We start from the raw sequence: 24,168 nt of genomic DNA, 5'->3' as shown, positions 1-24,168 counted from the left end.
TATTTGCTACACAGGACCGCTAGATGTGAGAGAAACCTGGGTAATGGTGCCACCAAATACACTAATTCTTATTTAATGTAGGGATGGTGATCTCTGCTGTTTGATTCAAATCTTTTCTTCTCACATACTCCTTTGTCTCTCTCTCTCTCTCTCTCTCTCTCTCTCTCTCTCTCTCTCTCACACACACACACACACACATACACACACACACCCCTATCCACTCTTCACACCAAAATGTACATTTAATGCCCACTCTCTGGATCACAAAATCTCTGTTAGAACCCAGCCCTGAGTGGCAAAAACAAGGACAGAACTGCCACTTCCTCCTCTCTTTTCCCAAATTTTATTGTGGAAGCCCTATTTATAACCATATCAGTGCTACAAGTAAAGCCATCTAATTTTTTTCCCCAACTAAAAAATATCTGTGAGAACTAAAAATGTGCATAAAATGCACATAACATAAATGCTCAGTTTAATAAGTATAGAGTAAATACCCGTGTAACACTATTTGTTCATTCTACTGTTGGTGGATACTAGATTTTTCTAATTTTTAGTTATTATAAACAGTGCTGCTTTGGACATTTTTCTGTTTATATCCTAGTACACATTTGCCTAAGTTTCTCCAGGATTTAACAGGGGTACAAAATTGTCTTCCTAAGAGGTTGTGCTATTTCAAGCTGGCAGATTGAAACATGCCAAGTCTCTACCAAACTCCAAACTCCACCAAAGTCCCTAAGGATGATTAGAAAAGATACAATTAGAAAATCCACAACCTTGGCTCAAAGCCAAGGGAGTAGCTCTACAAACACTCCCCACCAGAAATGCCTTGGAGCCACCTACAGGGTGATTAGCTGGGATACTGCAGTAGGACCAAGGACAGCACATCAACCCCACATCCTTCCTCCTTGGATCTGGCAGCAAAGGGTGTTTTCTTCCAGGCAGGAGCCATTGGTGTTAGAAGGGGGCAGGGTCCAGAACCCTGGAGGAAGGGTATACACTCTGACTAGCCATTAGAAGTCACCTCCCACCTCTTCTTTAACTCTCAGGGGGACCTGTCACCAATAACAAGCCCCGTGGTTCATTTCACCTCTTCCTTAGGACCAGAAAACAGAAGCAAGTCAAATCTCAACTACAAAGATAAATTGCACTCAGGAATGACCAAATGGAGTGAGAAAGCCAATTCTATTCAGGACAGAAAATAAAAAACAGATATAACAGCTTATAGTCAATGACACAGTTAACAGAGAAAACACAAAAGGATTTGAGAATACCAACATTAATGGGGCACCTGCGTGGCTCAGTCGGTTAAGCATCCGACTTCGGCTCAGGTTGCAGTCCATGGGTTCAAGCCCTGCACTGGGCTCTGTGCTGAAGCTCAGAGCCTGGAGCCTGCTTCCGATTCTGTGTCTCCCTCTCTCTCTGCCCCTCCCCAACTTGCACTCTGTCTCTCTCTCTCTCTCTCTCTCTCTCTCTCAAAAATGAACAGTATAAAAAATTTAGAATAGCATCATTAATATATCCTCAGACAGAGGTAAACAGTACATCTAATAAAAAGAACCAACTCGAGATTATATGAATGAAAAGTATTATCATTAGTAAAAAACTCAGTCTATGAGCAGCAGAAACGGTCGTTGAATAAATTAGAAAACTTGAGAGATCTGGCCACTGATTTCTTACCAATACTTGAAATTCTATGTATTTATTATATTTACATATTTGTTTTTATATTATATATTTGTAAACCCCTTGACAAGTGGGATATTTGGTCAGTTTTGTTCTTGGGCTTATATCCCTGGCATGTAAAACAGTTCCTGGGACATAGGAGATGCTCCATAAATATTTGTTGAATGAATTCAGAAAGTGACAGGTATCAATTTGCAAATATACTACTTTTAATTAAAACAAATCATTCATTTATCATCATTTATGAGAATAAGTACAACTTCACAGGAAAACAAATGTCTTTCTCCACCTCCGCCCCAATTTGTGACTCAATCTTTTGAGACAAGAACCTTTTGAGAATTTCATAAAAGCTATGGAATGGACCCTTTCCCTAGAAAACTGCACTTTCTTGAATACGTGCAAAGGTGTACATGCGATTTCAATTTGCAGACCATCCCTTTAGGGCTCAGGTCCGTGAATAGAATGGACTGAATTTGTGGGTGCCAAACTTGGATGGAAAATAGAATCACATCTCTATTTTCACAAACCTCTAACTAGAATTAGCATTTCCTTCCATTATGAATGTAGGCAACAAACCACAGATTAGTGTAGTTAATTTGGTCCCCAGCAGAAATCAGATATTTTCATATCACATATTTGGCATGGATATCTCAAAATATCATTTATTCTCATCAGTACCTTGAAGTTATAATAGTTAGTAGGCGTACCATTATATTTTGTTATTTAATATTCTAACAGAAGCAGATTTATTGCTATATCACTAATCTTTTTAAAAATTTTTTGAAAACTCTATTTCCACATAATTTCCTTTTCCTATATATTTTAACTTATTATACATTTGAAAACATTATCCCAAGAACATAAGCTTCTGCAGATCATCGATACATATATAGAAGGGTGCCTGGGTGGCTCAGTCTGTTAAGTGTCCAACTTCAGCTCAGGTCATGATCTCACGGTTCGTGGGTTCGAGCCCCACATTGGGCTCTCTGCTGACAGATCAGAGCCTGGAGCCTGCTTCCAATTCTGTGTCTCCCTCTCTTTCTGCCCCTCCCCTGTTCATGCTCTGTCTCTCAGCAATAAATAAATGTTAAAAAAAATTTTTTTAAAAATTTGATATATAGAAAAAAAGGTTAAAAATCCTGCCCCAGGGGACTATTGACCCATAGTTAAAAACTTCTGTCTTACAAGGCATAACCCTCAAGCTGAATTAGAAATCATCAAATCTTGGGGCACCTGGGTGGCTCAGTTGGTTAAGTGTCTGACTTCGGCTCAAGTCATCATTTCACAGTTTGTGGGGTCGAGCCCCACATCAGGCTCTGTGCTGACAGCTCGGAGCCTAGAGCCTGCTTTGGACTCTGTGTCTCCCTCTCTCTCTGCCCCTTCCCTGCTCACTCACTCTCTCTCTCTCTCTCTCTCTCTCTCAAAAATAAATAAACATTTAAAAATTTTTTAAGAATCATCAAATCTTACCAGATTCATCTTCTAGTATATAAACTACCAAATACACGCTTTTCAAAAAATATTTTTTTAATTTCAGTTTATTTTTTTTAATAGGTAATATATATTTGCATGGCTCAGAATTCCAAAGGTATATAATACACAATTCAAAGTTTTTCTCCTACCCCTGTCCCTCAGCCTACCCACTCTCTCCACTCTCTCTTGTTCCTTGTGCCAAATTACTTTCATTTTTCTTACAAGTTTGGGAAATAAGATCTCCAAGTTAGATACTATCATGAGAAAATATAAACTATATATAGTATTTAAGAAATTCATAAAATTCATAAGAAAACAACTACCTTATTCTACCATTTGTCCCTTACCAGTAAGGTTATCAGACTAAGGGGCAGGGGGGAATCTACTTTAGGGGGATCATAATCCCTACATTTAGATTACTATGACTGTTATGTCTTTTATTATTAATTCAGAAGTCATTTATGACTTATCTACCCAAGTTGAACTAATGATATGACACACAATCTGTCATGAAAAATGCCAGTCAGTTACTTTGAGTATAATATTGTTTCCAAAATTACTTGTGTCTACACTGACTTTTTCTACAAATCAATTTAAAAAAAAGATAACAACAAAATTGGCAAAGGACAGAAAATTCAGACAAGAAACACAAATGCCCAGGAAACATACAGAGATATTTAAATGTATACGTAATCAGAAAAATTCAAATTCAGAAGGGACCCATTTTATTCACCCACCAGATCAGCCAAGAAATGGAGAATATCCAAGAGTGGGAGGGTAGGAGGAAATGAATGCTGTCATGGTGTATGGATTGGTGTGTAAATTGGCACAACTTTTTTGAGGGCAATTAAAATTGTATATATCGACATCGTCTTCATCCCAACAGTTCCATTTCCAGGGATCTATTCTACAGAAATACCCACCCACGTACACAAAGATGCATGTATGAGGTGGTCCATGCAGCAATGCATGTAATAAGAAAACTGGACACAGCCTAAACATCCATCAAGAGGGGAATTACTAAATCGTTAATACACTCATACTATGGAATATTATGCAGCAGCTTGCATGGATGGGGTAACCCTCTATGTACTGGAAGAAAAAAAGTCTAAGACATACCACGAAGCAAAAGAATCGAGTTGTAGGATGTTACAATTTATGTAAAAAAAAGATAAGAAAATCACACAACAAACCTATTTTGCTGTAAATATGTATGTAGGCAAATGCATGGAAAAAGGTCTGGAAGGATATATACTAAATCCAGAGTAGTGGCTATCCCAGCAGTGGGGGGATTAGAACATAAGGCAGGTGTTCACTGTATCTGTTATTTCATCAAAAAAAATTTTTTTAATGTTTATTTATTTTTGAGACAGAGAGAGAGAGGGAATGAATGAGCAGGAGAGGGGCAGAGAGAGAGGGAGACAGAATCCGAAGCAGGCTCCAGGCTCTGAGCTGTCAACACAGAGCCCAACGTGGGGCTTGAACCCACGAACCGTTGAGATTATGACCTGAGCCGAAGTTGGACACTTAACCGAATAAGCCCCCCAGGCCCCCCTGTTATTTCATTTTTATATATTGAGACTATAATCACGTATTCCTTGTATAATGGAAAATAAGTTGAAATTGATTCTAATTTTAAAGGGAACCTGCCAAATTTAATTTTTAAAATAAACACAGATGGGGCGCCTGGGTGGCTCAGTCGGTTAAGCGGCCGACTTCAGCTCAGGTCATGATCTCACGGTCCGTGAGTTCGAGCCCTGCGTCGGGCTCTGTGCTGACAGCTCAGAGCCTGGAGCCTGTTTCAGATTCTGTGTCTCCCTCTATCTGACCCTCCCCCGTTCATGCTCTGTCTCTCTCTGTTTCAAAAATAAATAAACGTTAAAAAAAAAAATTAACACAGAATTGCAATCGGTAGAGGTCGAGTTGGGATATGGAAGGGGAAACACCTTTCCTCAGAGCTACTGACTTCAAAGTTCTGGACCAAGAAGGACCTTAGAATGCAGTTAGTTTTTTGGTTTTTTTTGTATTCGTATTTGGAGAGAATATACTCACAGTTTCTCAGCCCAACGGTATCCCTTCCATACATTTTCATCAATGTGAGAAATAGAGTTTCCTTGGAAATTTCTGTGAAGAAACACAGTTCAGATCCTTGAATAGGTAGGAAAGGAATGAACAGAATAAATAAAAGAATCACTGGCAACCTTGTGGGGAATATTCCAATGCAGTAAATGCCAACTTTCTCATTTCCGCGGCTATCAGCATCCCAGGTGGTGCAATTAATAAAGAGATAGCGTGGGGCCACTGGCACAAACAAGCCAGCTCCTTAGAACCTGAACTTCCTATTTGTTCCATTCCTTGGGTAGATAACGCCTGTTAATTACTCTGGAGATAAGTATTTTTTTTTCCCCAAATCACTTATGTGTCTAAAATGGTTCCTTCCGCAAATGAATGAGAAAATAATAATTCAACGAAAAAAATGGTAAAAAATTTACCATTATCAGCAAACAAATGTAAAGAAGCCCTCTACTGAAACCTCTCTAGGTGTTAGAAGGATAAGGGAAGTTAGAAATTAGAATAACTAACATGGAAAGATTTCTTAGACATATTGTATAGGGAAAAGCAACAAATCACTGGGCAAGGAATTAAAAAGTATCCCCTCATTAGGAAATTAGGAAAAAATGCAAAGGAAAGAGATGGGAAGGAAGGACACACACCAAAAAGGTGACAGGAGTTATCTTATGAGTGGTAGGGAGGGTGGGGTGGGATTTTCACGTTTTATCCTCTATACCTGTGACATTAAAAACAAAAAAAAGTATCCATGATAATTCATGTATCCATGAATTACACATGTTTAAGAGAAGCTATTAAATGCCTGAGGTTCAGTTTCAACCGCTAACTCTGCGTATGACTTTGAATCTTTACCTTTAGTTTTGTCCTCTTCCCTCAGCAACAGCTTACCTGGTCAGTTTATATACACATTTTTTTCAGGGGAGTCAGGAATAAATTCAAAACAGATACCCATCTGCCCATGTGCCTGGTGGACATTTCCAGTCAACCTGAAGCCTTCTGGTTGCTCTGTGTTCCCTGGTAAAAGATGCCTCAACTTCCATCATTCTCCTTATCTGGGACAGAAGTTTCAGAGTAATATCTGAGTTTTCTCTTTCCCGTGCACACCCCACCCGCGACTGTCATCAGTTAGTCTATCTTGTCACTTCCTCCTTTGCAGTGCTCTCAAGGCTTTTCTTTCTACTCTTTTCAGCCACTCTGAGTCGGCCCCTTGTTACTTTATTCCCAGGTTTTGTTAGAACATTCTATCTGGTCTCGCTGGATCAAGCTCTCCTCTCCAGATCGGCCTATATGGGGAACTGAAAATAATCCTGTTTCAGCGGTCTGTATATCTCATGCTTGAAAACTTTCAATGGCTCTCTATAACTCAGAATCTAACGTTCAAACCTCTCTAGCTGATAGTCAAGGTTTCTCGTAATTGGATCTTTAACTGCTTAACCTAATTCTTAATTCCTGATCATTCCTGCAGCCGTGCCTTTGCCTAGACTTATACCCATTTTTTCTCTATTTAACACATCAGAGCCACTCTTTAAGTCTCAGCTAAAGTGTTAGCTTATCCATGCAGCTCTCCCTGACCTCCATACTCCGCTGATTACAGAGTCTGCTGAATTCCAACACCCATGGTACCTCTTTTAGTACTTAATTACATGCCACCTCCCTTTTTATGACCATTTCCTTTCTTCCCACCTGTCATTTCATGTTCTGAAGACGATTTCATCCTAGTGTGGCGCCCATAGTACTTACTCTTGGGTTGGGCCCAAACTGAGTACTGTATGTGGAAGGCCGGGCGTCAAAGATGAGGTCTGGGGAATCAAAATAATAACAGCTAACACTCATATTTTGCCAGGCACTGATCCAAGTGCTTCATATGTATTACCTCATCTAGATCTCACCATAATCCCATGAGATGGTAACTATCATAATTTCCATTTCACAGAAAAGGAAACTGAGTCACAAAGCTAATAGATGACAGACCTCGGCCCAAACGCAGGCAATCTAGTTCCAGAATCTCTACTCTTCACTACTCTGTTGTATCCTATTATAGAGGATGGAGCAAAAATGGGAGAGTAGAGGTTAAGGAATGAAATAATGGGGCTAAAAATTGGATAAGGAAAAAGAATAAGGACAATTACAAGTAAAAGATTGGAGAAGGGCGAACAGTAGTAAAAAGGAAAATGAAGATAAGGGATAGTTGACAAAGAAAAGGTAAAAACAGAAAGTCAGTCAACGTGGTTGGGGAGATGAGGAAGGCCCAGGACGACATTGAGGAAGAGACTGCCATGTCAAGCAGGAGGCAGAGAACAAACAAGTAAAGGCGATTCTTACAAGATGGTGAAGGTGCCGTTGTAGGTGTCGGGCTCCAGCACGGGCACTCTGCGGAGCCTCTGCTGTGGGCTGAGACCAACACACGACAGTGTCTCCTCTTTGCAGGTACAGCGCTCACATATTTTGAGGTCTGTGGTGGCATTCTGTTCTGGTTGCCAAGTTAAAGTTGTGTATGCCTTTTCTGAGGTATAGTTTACAAAATGCACCACAGGATGTTGAGTTGTTGGAGGAAAACCTGTCTCAAATGACTCTGGTTGCTGACTTACAGGAATTTCTAGGTCCATAGGTGGAACCGTGACTTCAGTCAGGTTTCGATGTTGACTCTGAACCTGTTTTGGATGTGCAAGTGTCACCTCAAGGTCCTTTGGGGGAGGAGTTGTAGTCTTCTTCAGGGTTGTCGAATGTTCAGCCTCTGTAATAGGTTCTGGAGTTATAGTAAGCTCCACACGACGAAATGGGATGATGGGTGATGCTGGATGCTGACCTTGATCCTTACTTGGAGTTGGAACTGTCACTTCCTGCTGGAATGGATATTGAACTACAACCTCCTTAGGTGGCTCTGGAGGCTGAGTTGGGGTGTCTCGCATGGTTGGAGAAGGTTCAGTCTCCACACTGGATCCTGCAGTTACAGTAAGTTCCAGGTCCATAGGTGGAACTGTGACTTCAGTCAGGTTTGGATGCTGACTCTGAACCTGCTCTGGATGTGCAAGTGTCACCTCAAGGTCCTTTGGAGGAGGAGCTGTAGTCTCCTTCACGGGTGTAGAATGTTCAGCCTCTGTAGTAGGTTCTGGAGTTATGGTAAGCCCCAAGTCCACACGATGAGCTGTGACACTGGGCAATGTTGGTTGCTGACCTTGATCCTTACTTGGAGTAGGAACTGTCACTTCCTGTTGGGACGGATACTGAACAACCTCCTTAGGTGGCTCTGGAGGCTGGGTTGGGGTCTCTTGCATGGTTAGAGAAGGTTCAGTCTCTGTAGTGGATTCTGGAGTTACGGTAAGCCCTGGGTCCAAAGGTTTAACTGTGACTTTAGTTAAGGTTGGATGCTGAATGTGCTCTGAATGTGGAAATGTCACCTCAAGGTCCTTTGGAGGAGCGGTAGTCTGCTGCAGGGCTGAGGAATGTTTAACATCCGTAGTGGGTTCTGTAGTTACAGTAAGCACCAAGTCCAAAGGCTGAACTGTTACATTAGGTGGCGATGGATGACGAGCTTGATCCAGACCTGGAGTTGGAACTGTCACCTCCTGAAACAGTGGAGGCTGAACTACAACCTCCTTAGGTGGCTCTGAAGGGTGACCTGGGATCTCTTGCGTGGTTGAAGTTTCAACCTCTGTAGTGGGTTCTGGAGTTATGGTCAGTTCCAGGTCTAAAGGCTGAACTCTGACTTCAGTCAAATTTGGATGCTGAGCCTGGACCTGCTCTGGATGTGGAGGTGTCACCTCAGTGTCCTCTGGAGGAGCTAGAGTCTGCTGCATGATTGTAGACTGCTCAGCCTCCACAGTAGGTTCTGGAGTTACAGTAAGCTCCAGGTCAGCAGGCTGAACAGTAACATTGGGCAAGTTTGGATGCTGAGCTTGCTCTTGTCCTAGAGGTGGAACTGTCACCTCATTATGGACTGGAGGTTGTGCTACAACCTCCTCAGGTGGCTCTGGAGGCTGAACTGGGGCCTCCTGCTGGGCTGGAGGAGTTTCTGCCTCCTTAGAGGGCTCCGGAGGTTGAGTTGGAGACTGCTGCAGAATTGGAGATGGTTCTACCTTCTCAGGGGCCTCTGAAGGCTGAGCTTGTACCTCCTGTTGTGTTAGAGAAGGTTCTATCTCCTTAAGTGGCTCGAGAGGTAGAGATAGGGTTTCCTGCTGGACTGGAGATGGTTCCACCTTCTCAGGAGGGTCTGAAGGCTGAGGTGGGGCCTCCTGCTGTGTGGAAGGTTCTACCTCCTTAGGGGGCTCAGGGGATACAACTGGGGCTCCCTGCTGAGTTGGAAAAGATTCTGCCTCATTACCGGGCTCTGAAGGCTGAGCTGGGGGCTCCTGAGGTGTGGGAGAAGGTTCCACCTCCTTAGGGGGCTCAGGGGATATAGCTGGGGACTCCTGGAGGACTGGAAACTGAGCTGGGGCCACCTGCTGGGTTGAAGATTCAACCTCCTCAGGGGTCTGTGGATGCTGAGCTGGGGACTCCTCCTGGGTTGTAGGTGGTTCACTCCCCTCGGAGGCCTGTGGGTGCTGACCCTGGCCCTCCTCCTGGAGAGGGGAAGGTTCACCCTCTTCCTGGGCCTCTGGAAGCTGAGTCGGGGCCTCCTCCTGGGTTGAGGATGATTCACCCTCCTCAGGGGCCTGTGATTGCTGAGCTAGGGCCTCCTGCTGGGTTGTAGAAGGTTCAACTTCTCCAGGATATTCTGGATACTGAACTGGGGTCTCCTGCTGTGTTGGAAGTTTCTCCTGTGTGGTAGATTCTGGAGATTGCGTTGGAGTCTCCTGTTGAACTGGCAAAGATTCAACCTCAGGGGACTGTGGAGGCAGAGTTGGGGCTTCATGCTGGGTTTCAAAAGGTTCCACATTAAGAGGCACTGAGGGCTGAGCTATAGTCTCGTGCCGAACTGCAGAAGGTCCCACCTCTGTAGTGGGTTCTGCAGTCATGGTAAGCTGCACATCTGGAGGTTTCAAACTGACATCGGGCAGGTTTAAATGTTGATCATGGTAGTGACCTGGAGGTGAAACTGTCATCTTATGATGCCATAGAGGTTGAGCTGGGTGCTCCTGCTGGGTTGGAGAAGGTTCCACCTCCCTGAAAGGCAGCTCTGGAGGCTGAGCTGGTTGCTCTTGCAGGGTTGCAGAAGATTCTATCTCCCCTGGAGACTGAGCTGGAGTCTCCTGCTGGGTTGAAGATTCTGCCTCATTAAGGAGCTCTGCAAGCTGAGCTAAGGCCTCCTCCTGGGTTGGAGAAAGTTCAGCTTCTCCAAAACGGTCTGGAAGCTGAGCTGGGGGTTCCTGTTTGCTTAGAGAAGGCTTACCTTCCTCAGGAGGCACTGAAGGCTGAGCTGGGGTCTCCTGCTGCCTTAGAGAAGGATCAATCACCCCAGGAGGCTCGGAAGGCTGACCTGGGGTCTCCTGCTCACTTGAAGGCTCAACCTCCTCTGGAGGCTTACCCGAGGTCTCTTGCTGGGTTAGAGAAAGTTCTGCTTCCTCAGTATGTTCAAGAGGCTGAGGTGGGGCCTCTTGCTGGGCTATAGAAGATTCAACAACACCTTTATCAGGCCCTGGAGTTGTGGTAAATTCCACATCTAAAGGCTTACCTATAACCCTGGGAAACATTAAATAATCTGGATACTGACCTAGAGGTAGAGATGTCACCTCATCACTTACTGCAAGTTGAGTTAAATACTCGATAGGGAACTCTGGAACTAGAGTTGGGGCCTCCTGCTGGACTGGAGTAGGTTCAACCTCCTCGAGGCGCTCTGCAGGCTGAGGAGGGGCCTCCTGCTGGACTGGGGTAGGTTCAACCTCCTCGAGGCGCTCTGCAGGCTGAGCAGGGGCCTCCTGCTGGACTGGGGTAGGTCCAGCCTCCTCAGGGTGTTCCGCAGGCTGAGTTAGAGTTATGGTAAGATCCAGAGGTTTAACAGTGACATTGGGGACGCTTGGCTTCTGAGCTTCACTCTGACTTGGAGATAGCACATTTACTTCATGATGTGCTAACAGTTGAGATATGATGTCCTTAGATGGCTCTGGAGGCTGAGCAGGGGCCTCCTGGGGGGTTGGAGAAGGTTCCACTTCCTCGGGGGCCTCTGTAGGGTGAGCTGAGGCTTCCTGCTGGACTGAAGAAGGTTCGACCTCTTCAGGGGTACTTGAAGGCTCAGCTGGGGCCTCTTGTGGGTTTGCTGAATTTCCATCCTTAAGGGACTCTGGATGCTGAGATGGAGCCTCCTGCTCAAGTAGAGATGTTTCTGTCTCTTCAGAGGGCTCTGGATGCTGAGCCTGAGCCTCCCCTTGGGGCAAAAAAGATTCAGCTTCCTCAGGGGACTCTAGATGATTTGGGGTCTTCTGCAAGGGTGGAGAAATTTCAGCCTCCTCAGAGAAGTTTGGAAGTTGATCTGGTCCCCCTGGGAAACCCATAGGTAGGTTCTCCTCAGGATACAGGAGACCCATATTGGAATCTAAATAATCATCCTGCAGCTGTTGTTGTAGGTGCTCTTTATTTGCAAATTGGTTTGGAGTTCTAACAACTTTGGCAAGCCTTCGATGCTGAGCTAGATCTTTCTTCAGGTTTAGGGGTGAAACAATAAACTTTGTTGGCTTTGAACTCTGACTATCCAGAGATGGAACAAGTATTTCAAATGACTGGTGATCTTCGGCCTGATCTAAACCTACAGTTTTAGTCTTACTTTTGAGTTGAGGAGGCGGAGCTATGGTCTGATTCTGATCCCAACCTGGCACTGGAACCACCTCTGGGAGCCTTTGATGCTGGGTTAGCTGGTCATTCAGATCCTCATCTGGCCCTGGGGGTAGCTCACCAAACGAATCCGTGTCCAGGAATGGAACCAAAGTCTCGGTCAACTCCTTAGGCGGGGCCAACATCTGGGCTGGAGCAGAGGACCCCGGGTAATTAAAGCCCCCCGGCTCAGCTGGGGGTGTAAGTGCCTGTGGCGATTCGGGCGGGGGATCAGAGGAGCGAGAAGACCAGGGCTCAGCCGCCTCCAGGGGGTCGGAAGTCAGCTGGGCAGGGTCCAGGGCCCACTCCGGAGGCTGAGCTGCCTGGACCAGCAGCCACAACGGTTGCCACATAAAGAGAAGCAGTGGGGCCAACAGGCGCAGCCGGGACATGACACGCGGAGGCTCCGGGGCGCAGCGACCCAGGCGAGTGGGGTACTGGCGCCGGGCCCTGAGCGGGAGCCAAACCATTATGGCAGCCCCGTGATGCGCGCGCACACCTTTAGCAACTGCGCGCCCCTCCCCCGCCAACGTCCCACCCTTTATGACATCTTTATTTACGCCACCTTTATTAGCTCCCTGGAGATGGGTTCCGCACCACCAGAGCGGGCCCTTTTCCCAGAATCACTTGGGGCCCAGGCCTCCCTCCACCCTGCAAAGGCCACCACTCCCCCCCCCCCCCCCATCTATCTAGCATGATAGAGCTAATGCCAAAGTCTTCCAAATTCTGCTGGTTGCTTTACATTATGGCTACAGTGGCTATGTCACCCTTGAACTTTAATCTCCACATACTTGAATTAAATCCTGCAGCTCGTCTGCAGTACTGGCATCTGTGATCTCTTCACAGGGTCTGTATTCCACAGCTATTTTACCACTTTCTGAAATAAAGTGAATAAGGATTGGAAAAAAAAAAAAAAAGAGGGCGCCTGGATGGCTCAGTCAGTTAAGCGTCTGACTTCAGCTTAGGTCATGATCTCATGGTTCATGAGTTCAAGCCCCATACTGGGGTCTCTGCTGTAAGCACTAGAGCCCACTTCAGATCCTCTGTCCCCCTCTCTCCGCCTCTCCCCTGCTTACTCTCTCAAAAATAAACCTTTAAAAAATAAATAAAGTTAACAAGATCAATTCAGAATTTTCCTTGTTCTAAAACTAGCTGTATACAATGATAGCACCCAATAACTAGACATTCTTTTTATTTATAAAAGCAGAAAATAAAAGCATTTCCCTAGAAGTTTTCTCATCTCACACTTCAGTTTTTAATCATAACTATGTGTGAAAAAATACACATGAAGTTAACAACTGTGTGGTTCAAAAATGCTATCATCTTAAGAGATAGGAACTAAGGAATAATGACACAGGAAGTTAAAACTATGGAAACAACAATGTTCAAAATCAGATGACTAGACAGTAAGGCATTAGGTAGAGGTCAGTGTGAGTTCTGGAATAGAGACCATGGACTATAGCTGATACTTCATGTTAGAAACAAGGCAAGTGTCTACTCCCCGGAAACAAAATCCCACCAGATACGATGAACAATGCTTTGGAGGGAGGGGGAGGGGGAGGGGGAGGGAGAGAATGCGCTTGGACAGTTTATTGGCAGAAATGGCCCATGTCCCTTATAGACAATACAATTCCCCTCAAGGCAAAGTACAGCTACAACATTTTGATCGAGTACAAGGGATACCATAGCATGTTAGGGAGAGGTCAGCAACCCAAAGGTTTAGTTTGGTTCTTAAAGGTTGTTACTCAGAATTGACAGCTAATGGAGATTCTACCTGATGACCAGGGAAGTCAACTTTCACTGCAAGAGCTGTCCAGGCTGGAAGCCTGAGACCAATCCAGGGTCAACTCTTATGGGCAAATAAGGCCTCTGAAACTTAGCTAGGATTTCTCAGTCTCTAAGCCTGCAAGACTGTGAAGCGGCGAGGGCGGGGTGGGGGGGGGGGCAATTGTTTGGGGACCCGTTACTAATTATAAAATTCCCTTGGAGCACAGCCTGTAACATTCACACCATCGTAGAACTCAATAGAGAACACAATCGATGCTATTCAATAGCCTGACCACTTTCAAGGTTCACAAAAATATAGCTGACCCTAATATAAGAATCATATTCATGGCACAAAAACAGACACATAGACCAATGGAATAGAATAGAAACCCCAGAACTAGACCCACAAACGTATGGCCAACTCATCTTTGACAAAGCAGGAAAGAACATCCAATGGAAAAAAGACAGTCTCTTTAACAAATGGTGCTGGGAGAACTGGACAGCAACATGCAGAAGGTTGAAACTAGACCACTTTCTCACACCATTCATAAAAATAAACTCAAAATGGATAAAGGACCTGAATGTGAGACAGGAAACCACCAAAACCCTAGAGGAGAAAGCAGGAAAAGACCTCTCTGACCTCAGCCGTAGCAATCTCTTACTCGACACATCCCCAAAGGCAAGGGAATTAAAAGCAAAAGTGAACTACTGGGGCCTTATGAAGATAAAAAGCTGCTGCACAGCAAAGGAAACAACCAACAAAACTAAAAGGCAACCAACGGAATGGGAAAAGATATTTGCAAATGACATATCGGACAAAGGGCTAGTATCCAAAATCTATAAAGAGCTCACCAAACTCCACACCCGAAAAACAAATAACCCAGTGAAGAAATGGGCAGAAAACATGAATAGACACTTCTCTAAAGAAGACATCCGGATGGCCAACAGGCACATGAAAAGATGTTCAACGTCGCTCCTTATCAGGGAAATACAAATCAAAACCACACTCGGATATCACCTCACGCCAGTCAGAGTGGCCAAAATGAAGAAATCAGGAGACTATAGATGCTGGAGAGGATGCGGAGAAACGGGAACCCTCTTGCACTGTTGGTGGGAATGCAAATTGGTGCAGCCGCTCTGGAAAGCAGTGTGGAGGTTCCTCAGAAAATTAAAAATAGACCTACCCTATGACCAGCACTAGCACTGCTAGGAATTTACCCAAGGGATACAGGAGTACTGATGCATAGGGGCACTTGTACCCCAATGTTGATAGCAGCACTCTCAACAATAGCCAAATTATGGAAAGAGCCTAAATGTCCATCAACTGATGAATGGACAAAGAAATTGTGGTTTATATACACAATGGAATACTACGTGGCAATGAGAAAGAATGAAATATGGCCCTTTGTAGCACCGTGGATGGAACTGGAGAGTGTGATGCTAAGTGAAATAAGCCATACAGAGAAAGACAGATACCATATGGTTTCACTCTTATGTGGATCCTGAGAGACTTAACAGAAACCCATCGGGGAGGGGAAGGAAAAAAAAAAAAAAAAAAAGAGGTTAGAGTGGGAGAGAGCCAAAGCATAAGAGACTGTTAAAAACTGAGAACAAACTGAGGGTTGATGGGGGGTGGGAGGGAGGGTAGGGTGGGTGATGGGTATTGAGGAGGGCACCTTTTGGGATGAGAACTGGGTGTTGTATGGAAACCAATTTGACAATAAATTTCATATATTAAAAAAAAAAAAAAAAAAAAAGAATCATATTCACCCAATAGGTCAGTGCCAAAAACAAAAACTGAAGCTGAATTGATTCCAAAAACATAATCTTATAAATTCTCCAACAGGAAAACGATGATAACAAGTGAACATATTTTCTCTGCTTACCATGTTTCAGGGATAGTTTTAAACTTTTCCATCATCTCATTTGCTCTTACAATTCATCCCCCATGAGGTGAGTTGAATTATTACCTTTACTTGGCAGATAGAGAAATTGCAGCTTAGAGAGATTACATACTTCAAATCTGACTATAAAACCTAAAACTGCATAAGAAATCTAGGAGACAGAGCTAAGATTCAACACCAGATGTCTAAAGCTTCAAAGTTTATTTTTTTTATTATTTATTTTGAGAGAGAGAGCACATGGCATGTGAGAGTCAGGGAGAGGCAGAGAGAGAGGTAGGGAAAGAATCCCAAGCGAGCTCCACGCTGTCAGCACAGAGCCCGACACGGGGCTCAATCTCACACATCGTGAGATCATGACCTGAGCTGAAATCAACAGTTGGACGCTTAACTGACTGAGCCACACAGGTGCCCCCAAAGCTTATACTCACAATAGTATTCTGTGTTATGAGCAAACAATCAAGAAAGAAGACTGGGTCAAACACTTTCTGTGTGGACAGAGGTAAGTCACTGTATATCTATATACTGGGGACAAAAATATTTGTGGTCATTTTTCTCACAGATGCCACAAAGAACAAATTTGACACTACCGCTTTGAAAGCATTTGGTGAATAAAAGAATATGAAGTGTTTTCATCCAATTAACTTTTCAAAATGAGTTTATTTGCTCGTTGAAACTGATGTACTGTAAGGACAATCAAATAAGTCTTACCTAAAATCACAATCAACAGCTTCTGGAATGCATCTGACACAGCCTTCTGAATAGCAAGCTTCTGGGTTGTCCTCCTTTTCATAAGAAATGATAATGGCCCTGCATCCAACCAAAACAAATGGATTTAACATGCCTATCTGAATGATAACTGATTTGGGGGTTATATGTGTAAAAGTGAAAATACATCCATGATTCGTAGTTCATTATCTGAGCAAGTAAGGGCAGGCACAACACAAGGTTGAATGACTCTGCTGTAGGTATATCCTGGCAGGGCACATTTTTACTGCCCTGATCTACTCCAGAAGTTTCGGAAGTACCAAAAGGGAGACACAAGCCAAGAAAGTGGCACAGATCTCACATCGCTCGTAGATTTCAAATGGACAAGCTGAAACTATAGTTTCAGACCCTACTGCAGACCCTACTCTCCTGTGCATCAAGGGCTGGAGTCACATGGGGAGAAGGGTTCGGTGGTAGTGCACGTGACCGCCTGGTCTCTTCCCGGGCATCACCCAAGGGAGCCTTACTCCCTTAGCCTTGCTAACAGCCCTGCCCCTCCCTGAAAACCCTAAGCCTAAGTGCTGTAGACACTGGGAAAAAACACAGTACCAATGGGAATACCTTTTCTAGGCATCTGTATTTGACTCTTTACACTCCAGCCCTTTTATAGGAGGCAAAGGACTCAACATCTACCCAAGAGTTTGTTTAAATCTTTAGATGATTACTTTGCTGGGATAACTGCAGGCTGCAAGAGATATGTATTTGAAGGACTATTTTAGCACAAGGCGAATTCTTAACCAAAAATGGGAAAAACATTACTTCCCTCCTCCTAAACTTCTTGGCAGAAAGTCAGCTTTAGAATTTTAAAGTTAAAGGTTCCTTCAGGTATTGCCTGAGATAAAAGCCTGTACTGTAGGCCAGAAAAACTCTGCCTAGGGCTTTAGGAGCTTAGCAAAGGGGAGGGCTGGATGATGTATCTGAAAAGATGAGTTTTTAGAAAGAAAGAGGGATTCTGCCTCCCCTCCACCCCCACCCCCACCTCCACTGTAAACAGACCTTCCTCCAGGTCATCCAAAGTCTCCTCGGCCATGCCAGCTCCGGGACTCCGGCACTCATAGGATGGCAACACCACCTCTAAAGCACAGAAGAATTTCAGGCTCTGCTTCTGAAGTGGTGGCACAGTATCTTCATTTGCCCTTTCTTCAAGGTCAGAAAGATCCTGAAGCTGTTAGGATTTTATTATTATTTTTTTTATGTTTATTTTTGACAGAGAGAGAGAGAGAGAGAGAGAGAGAGAGAGAGAGAGAGCATGAGCAGGGGAGGGGCAGAGAGAGAGGGAGACACAGAATCCGAAACAGGCTCCAGGCTCTGAGCTGCCAGCACAGAGCCCCACGCGGGGCTCGAACTCACAGACCGTGAGATCATGACCTGAGCCGAAGTCGGACGCTCAACTGACTGAGCCACCCAGGCACCCCGAGCTGTTAGGATTTTAAATGGAAGGTCCTTCCTTGGATCTGAATGTAAGCTTCAAGATGTTTTGTTATTAAAAACAAAACCAGCGGCGCCTGGGTGGCTCAGTTGGGTAAACTTCCGACTTCGGCTCATGTCGTGATCTCACTGTTCATGGGTTCGGGACCCGCGTCGAGCTCTGTGCTGACAGCTCAGAGCTTGGAGCCTGCTTCCGATTCTGTCTCTCCCTCTCTTTCTGCCCCTCCCCAGCTTGCAATCTGCCTCTCTCTCTCTAAAAAAAAAAAAAAAAAAAAAAAAAAAAATGCAACTAAACTCCAGCAATCCCAGCCCACAATGGAGGTATCCTATAGCTTCAAAATCAAGTAAGACTTACAAATGGATGAAGACAATTGGTTTTTATTATACACCATACAAATACTGGAGAAGATTATGGACAACACCACCCAAGTTACTGAGATTATTATGAATTCTCGGTGGCAGGCTCAGGTACTTCCAGTTAGAGGCCTCTCACATCTCCCCACAACCCAGTTTTCTCCTTTCTGAAGTCCAGAATTTCAGTGTTGAAATGATTCTAATTAGTCAGAGAAAATCTATAAAGTTTACCTTGATGATCCTTTTTGACCATCCATTGAAACCAAAGTAATAATTTGCCAGTTCTTGGCACTGGGAGCTGTTTAGGGCAAGGGCCTGATGTTGAACCGCCTTATGTTTGGTGCCAAGACGAACCTAAAGACATAAGAAATGGACCTGAAAATATCATAACCTGACACAGAGGCTTCCTTTGGATACACCTGAGATTTATCAATACCTATTTCATAGAGAGGTTGTGAAGCTCAAACTGGAAACATTTTAAGAAATCAGCTCCTAATAAACCCTAAATAAATGCTAGGTACTATTTTTACGCTATAGACTTTGATGCCTCATTTCCAGGGCCCTTGATTAATCGGCTTTCCGTGATCTCTGATATTGAAAGTGATGATGAAAGCAACTAAGGAAGCCCTCTGGAAGCAAATTATAGGGCTGTAGGTAAGCGAGGGAAGTAAACTTTTTGCTGTCTCATCCCGTAGCTCCTGTTTGAGAATATGACCTCAAGAGCAGATAACATGGACCTGAGTAGGACCTGAATCAGCAGCACCCACCCCCCGCAAGTTACTAACCCCCGTTAGAAGAAGGAATATACATACTTCTGTAAATTTTATAAGCAAATAAAACAATAAGAGGTTCATTTGCCTTAATAAGCTTCTTTGAGAATGCAAATACCTCCAGTGTTAACTCTCTAAATAACTTACACGCTACAGTGTATTTCTTACATCCTCTAGTTCTTTTTTAAATGTCTATTTCAAGTGGGGTGTAGTATATTCGTATATTCATAAAAATTCAAATAATTCAAATAAAGTCAAAGTATTATTAACTCTTTATTGATTTGTTTGTGCAACGTCCTCTATCACTAGTTTATCAGTTCCTTAAGTGCTTGAAGGAACCATATTCTATTCTTTTCTCATTCCTAGAATCAAGCACAGGTCTATGGATTAAGTGAATGAATGAGTAGATGAAAAAGTGAAATTACTTTCTCCAACTGAAGCTGCCTGCTAGGAAGGAGAAATGAAGATGAACTTTTAAATGTTGAGTGCTACAGCACAGGCTAATGGTGAGGCAGAGTGGAGCTGTTCTGGACAACCAGGAAGCTTCAGAAGGGCCTCGAGCCCCTGAGTGGTAGAGACAGTTGTCACCTTAGATAACCTTGCCACAGTTCTTGCTGGCAACCGTTTTCCTTCATGCTACTGAAAAAAAGCTCTCAGATGCCTTAGGCCTTTCCTTGATTTTACTGTAAGATGTTATTCTTGGGGCGTCTGGGTGGCTCAGTCTGTTGGGCATCCGACTGCAGCTCAGGTCATGATTCTCACAGTTTGTGAGTTCGAGCCCCGTGTCAGGCTCTGTGCTGACAACTCACAGCCTGGAGTCTGCTTCCGATTAGGTGTCTCCCTCTCTCTCTGCCCCTCACCTGCTCATGCTTTGACTCTGTCTCTCAAAAATAAACATTAGGGGCGCCTGGGTGGCTTGGTCGGTTAAGCGTCCGACTTCGGCTCAGATCATGATCTCACGGCCTGTGAGTTCGAGCCCCGCGTCGGGCTCTGTGCTGACAGCTCAGGGCCTGGAGCCCGTTTCAGATTCTGTGTCTCCCTCTCTCTCTCTGCCCCTCCCCTGTTCATGCTCTGTCTCTCTCTGTCTCATAAATAAATAAATGTTAAAAAAAATTTTTTTTAAATAAACATTAAAAAAAATTTTTTTTAAATAAACATTAAAAAAAATTTTTTAATATGTTCTTTTTAAATATGTATTTATAAAAGGTAAACAAACAAACAAAAACAACCAGAAACTATGTGTACTTGCCAAAGTATAAAGGAACACATAAGTAAATTGGGCAACAATTTCAGTAGGCGGCGGGGTGGGGGTGGTGGTGGTGGTGGTGGTAACCCAAGGCTCTGTGTTAAATAAATAAAGAAATTTAATATGAATGCTCTCTCCTGTCAGCTATATATTGACTTTGGGCTTTATGCTGTGAAATCTCAAAATCCATTTGTGAAATGGTCTTAATGTCCAATGAGAGAAAAACACCTCATTACTCACAACTGATACAAAGTAATTATTTCATAATCTGTGATAGCTGAGTGGCTGGGTGACATCTTCACAGGCTAGAAGCTTGCAAACTCAGGAATGCCTGACAGGTGATCATTTCAATCATAGGGAGTGGAGCCAGGATTGAAGACAGTGTTGAACAAGTGGAGACAGTATACTCAGACATTTGAGAAGGATTCTTAGATTCGATCCAGATTAAATCAGTAAGGAAGGGCATATGGGTAAGAATAGGCAGTCGAGTCCGTAGGAAGTAGCTAGATTAAGAAGCCAGTTAGACAAAGCTGATGAAAACATACAATTATAAAGTGAAAGGTTTGGCAATCTAAGCCTCACTCAACTTATTCAAAGGAATTGACATGGCCCTTGATAAGGACATGGTGATTGAATTGAGGCACATAATGAAATATAATTCTGGGGCTCTGGGAAAGCAAAATAGACAGCATGTTGGTATGGAATAAAGTTTCTGTGGTGTATTAAAGAATGTTTTAACCATTTTCCCGGGAGTTGAAGGGAGTTCTGAATAGGCAGCTTGAGAGTGATGACGACGATAATGACGATGAAGCATCCTTTATAATACAACTGATGAAAGAGTTTGTCATTTTATATCCACATAATAGAGGGGGGGCCTGGGTGGCTCAGTCGGTTAAGCGTCCGACTTCAGCTCAGGTCATGATCTCAGGATTCATGAGTTCGAGCCCCACATCGGGTTCTGAGCTGACAGCTCAAAGCCTAGAAGTCTGCTTCTGATTCTGTGTCTCCCTCTTTCTCTTCCCCTTCCCTGCTCATGCCCTGTTTCTCAAAACTGAATAAAAACGTTATTAAATTTTTTTTTAATCCCCATAATAGTAAACAGAAACAAGACTTCTTGTGAAGCTTTGTTAAATTAAGGGGCACCAAAAAATGACACAGGGTTGAACATCAGTAAGTTTGGGCTTGACCTCTCCCTTCCAGTTACTGTCATGAACCTTAAGTAAGTCACTTAACTATCCCGAGTTCGAGTTTCTTCATCTGAAAACAAAACAAACATAACAAAACAACCAAAAAACCCAGGGAAACCGGAGGATCAGTGTAGCAATGCATCTAAAAGCATTCTGTAAACCACAGTGGTATACCAACGCTGGTCTGTTATTGCTGAATTCAACACTTCGTCCCAGTGGTGTTAGGAATTTCCTACTTGGACCCACCTTCACTGGAGAATTCTGAAAAAGCTGCTTCTGGTCGCATGCCTTTTGGGCTCTGTGAGCATCCCTTGCTGAGTAAAACTTGATGATGGCGTAGAAACCAGGACGGGCCACTGCAGCGTTCGGGAAGACTCGGACCGAATACAGAAGGCCAAACTGGGAGAATACTGCGAACAGAGAATGCTGTGGGGTGGTCCCACGCCAAGTAAGTGCATGAAATTTCACGCCCAGCAAACAAAACTGCCTTCTATTCCCTAAGCCCTCCTGCACACGCAACCCAAAGCACTTCTCGTTTCGTTGAAAAGATTTCCCTTTGAAATCCCGGGATTCGAGAAGCATTAGAAGGCAACATGTGCCGGCTGTTGAGAGTTACCTCTCAAAAATCTGTCGGGGCTGAGACTGCAAAGCTCCCCTCTAGAACTAAGATTCCTCTCGGCGGAGACTACAAGGCGCGCGAGGTGCTCAAGGGCAGACTCAGACTCCCAGTCACGGGGAGGTGGGGGTGTCTCCCTCCCTCCCTCCCTCCTGGCCCGGCTCACATGCAAGGCCTCGGCCGTGGGTCCAGAACTCAGCTCCCACACCAGCAAGGTTTTGTCACTCTCGGTGGGCACCGTAAAAGAGACCAATTCCGCCATCCTACCACCAAGGAGCAGGCGCGACTAAGGTTTGAGTGGCACGGCGCCTGCGCAAGGCGCGCCCGCGCGTTTTAAAAAGGGGCTGGTACGAGGGGCGGGGCCAGCTCGCCGCGGGGTGGGGCGGGGGCTGTCCCCCGGACCTCTCCTTCGCCCCTCCCGCTCTGGGGCGGGTCTCTGCCTCTACTTCCCCTCCCGCAGCTCCATTGTCTCAATGTCGTAGAATTTAGTGCTTCTAGTCAAGTGTATTTAAAAAAAAAATTTTTTTTAATATTTATTTATTTTTGAGAGACAGAGTGCAAGCAGCGGAGAATCAGACACACACACACAGAATCCGAAGCAGGCTCCAGGCTGTCAGCACAGAGCCCCAAGCAGGGCTCAAACTCACAAACTGTGAGATCACGACCTGGGCTGAAGTCGGACGCTTAACCGACTGAGCCACCCAGGCACCGTTAGTCAAGTGTATTTTTACAGTAGGGTCTAAAGGGTGAGCTTACAGGATCCCTGGGTGTGGACACTTTTATGGCAGCCTTCTTCCTCTTCACTCCGGGAGAAGATTTAGACTACTAGCAGTTAGTAAGTTACCTACTGAACTTAAAAATTTGGATTTCTCTACGTTGTGTGGGCAATGACCACTAAAGATGCAATCCTTTGGCTTAAGAATGTTTTCATGAATGTTAAATATACAAATCAAACTATAACTCATTAAGCCATTAATGAAATCCTTAAAAAGCATTCCCTGATTTCCCTACGTGATTTTGATGAATTGGTGTACGTGTGTGCTTGTTGGGGTGAGATGATGTGGGAGTTTGGCAAGCAGGGTAAGAAGGAGAGATGAATTTGAAAAAACCAAAGAGTGAGGCCAGGTAGGGCACCAATATTGGAGCTCATGGTGCTTGTGCAGAAGGGCCGCTCTCGGCATCCAAATAGCTATTTTGAGGACTAACACACTGAGAGGGAAAGTAGGTCCTAATGATCCTTATTTTAATCCTAGAATGTCTGAGCCAGAAGGGGCCTTACAAAACAAGTCTCCTGAGGTTTCTAAGCAGTGGCCTTCAGACTGCTGCTGGTCTGTGGTGAAGGTTTCACCAGTCCTTGCCAAAGCAGGAAAAGGTAATATAAGCAGGGTTAAAAAAAATATTTTCATAAAACGAAATCCATTCCATTATCCTATAAATCTGACCCTCATTTAAAAAATTATTTTAATATTATTCATTTTTGAGAGAGAGCATGCATGTGCGAATGGGGGAGGGGCAGAGAGAGAGCGGGAGACACGGACTCCGAAGCGGCCTCCAGGCTCTGAGCTGTCGGCACAGAGCCCCTCGCCGGCGCTCAGACCCACAAACTGCAAGATCATGACCTGAGCCGAAGACCGACGGTCAACCAACTGAGCCACCCGGGCACCCTGACCTTCATTTTTCATGCTGAAAACTGTTTTATGAGGAGATGCTGATAGAGGATAGTTGTTGTGATTCATACTCTTTCTAGGGCATTAAAATAAAAAGTTGGACATGTTAACATGGCCTTAACTTTTTTCGTGCTTTACTGGTCTGTGAAATCCAAAACTCTGGGAACCACTCAAATGTCAAACCTCTCACTTCAGAGCTGAAGCAGTTAAGGCTGAGAAGTAGGGACAGCAGTGGCCCAGGTGGGACAGTTTATTCAGGCAGTTCCGATTGTAGCCACAGGTAGAACATTCCTCCAACTGCCCCTTTTCTGTCTTTGCGTTGTCATTTTGCAGGTTCAACTCCACGTCAGCACCGTGTATTCGTTGTATGTATCCACTCATTCGCTGTAGCCAGTGTTCGTGTATGTCGCTGCTTCTCCAGGCAGATGGTGAACACCTCAAGAACAATAGTTATGATTTACCTTCCTTCTTCTAGTGCCCACCACCCTCCTGCC

The 24,168-nt window shown here is 44.4% G+C and overlaps 2 protein-coding genes across 10 annotated transcripts in view; both read right to left on the bottom strand.

The window, feature by feature from the left end:
- Nucleotides 1-10,324, bottom strand: part of LOC128774178 (leucine-rich repeat-containing protein 37A3-like) — a 47,003-nt gene extending 36,679 nt beyond the window's left edge. For 3 of the 9 annotated variants that reach the window (XR_008418626.1, XM_053892473.1, XM_053892471.1), the window contains exons 1-2: nucleotides 7,549-10,324; nucleotides 5,209-5,280 (exon numbers count right to left, since the gene is read on the bottom strand). Coding sequence is in view for 8 of the 9 variants with exons in the window: in XM_053892473.1 (XP_053748448.1) it covers nucleotides 5,209-5,280; nucleotides 7,549-10,268 (2,792 nt within the window). In the remaining variant the exon portion in view is untranslated. The remainder of the gene's footprint in view (nucleotides 1-5,208; nucleotides 5,281-7,548) is intronic. The other 6 variants (XM_053892468.1, XM_053892469.1, XM_053892470.1 and 3 more) reach the window with 4 other exon arrangements.
- A 384-nt stretch (nucleotides 10,325-10,708) lies between these two features.
- On the bottom strand, nucleotides 10,709-23,779 carry LOC128774149 (leucine-rich repeat-containing protein 37B-like). The gene is made up of 8 exons (XM_053892217.1): nucleotides 22,174-23,779; nucleotides 21,638-21,817; nucleotides 18,420-18,542; nucleotides 17,403-17,571; nucleotides 16,350-16,448; nucleotides 12,762-12,847; nucleotides 10,908-12,179; nucleotides 10,709-10,768 (listed from the first exon to the last, which is right to left on the bottom strand). The coding sequence occupies exons 1-8, from the start codon at nucleotides 22,267-22,269 to the stop codon at nucleotides 10,709-10,711; spliced, it is 2,085 nt and encodes a 694-aa protein (XP_053748192.1). The 5' UTR covers nucleotides 22,270-23,779.
- Between the last annotated feature and the right edge of the window lie 389 nt (nucleotides 23,780-24,168).

This window comes from Panthera pardus, unplaced genomic scaffold, assembly GCF_024362965.1.
Source record: "Panthera pardus isolate Hobbes unplaced genomic scaffold, ASM2436296v1 HiC_scaffold_3, whole genome shotgun sequence".
In the NCBI taxonomy this organism is placed as follows: Eukaryota; Metazoa; Chordata; class Mammalia; order Carnivora; family Felidae; genus Panthera; species Panthera pardus.
The sequence above is the reverse complement of the archived record's forward strand: the minus strand, read 5'-3'. Positions and strand labels throughout refer to the sequence as shown.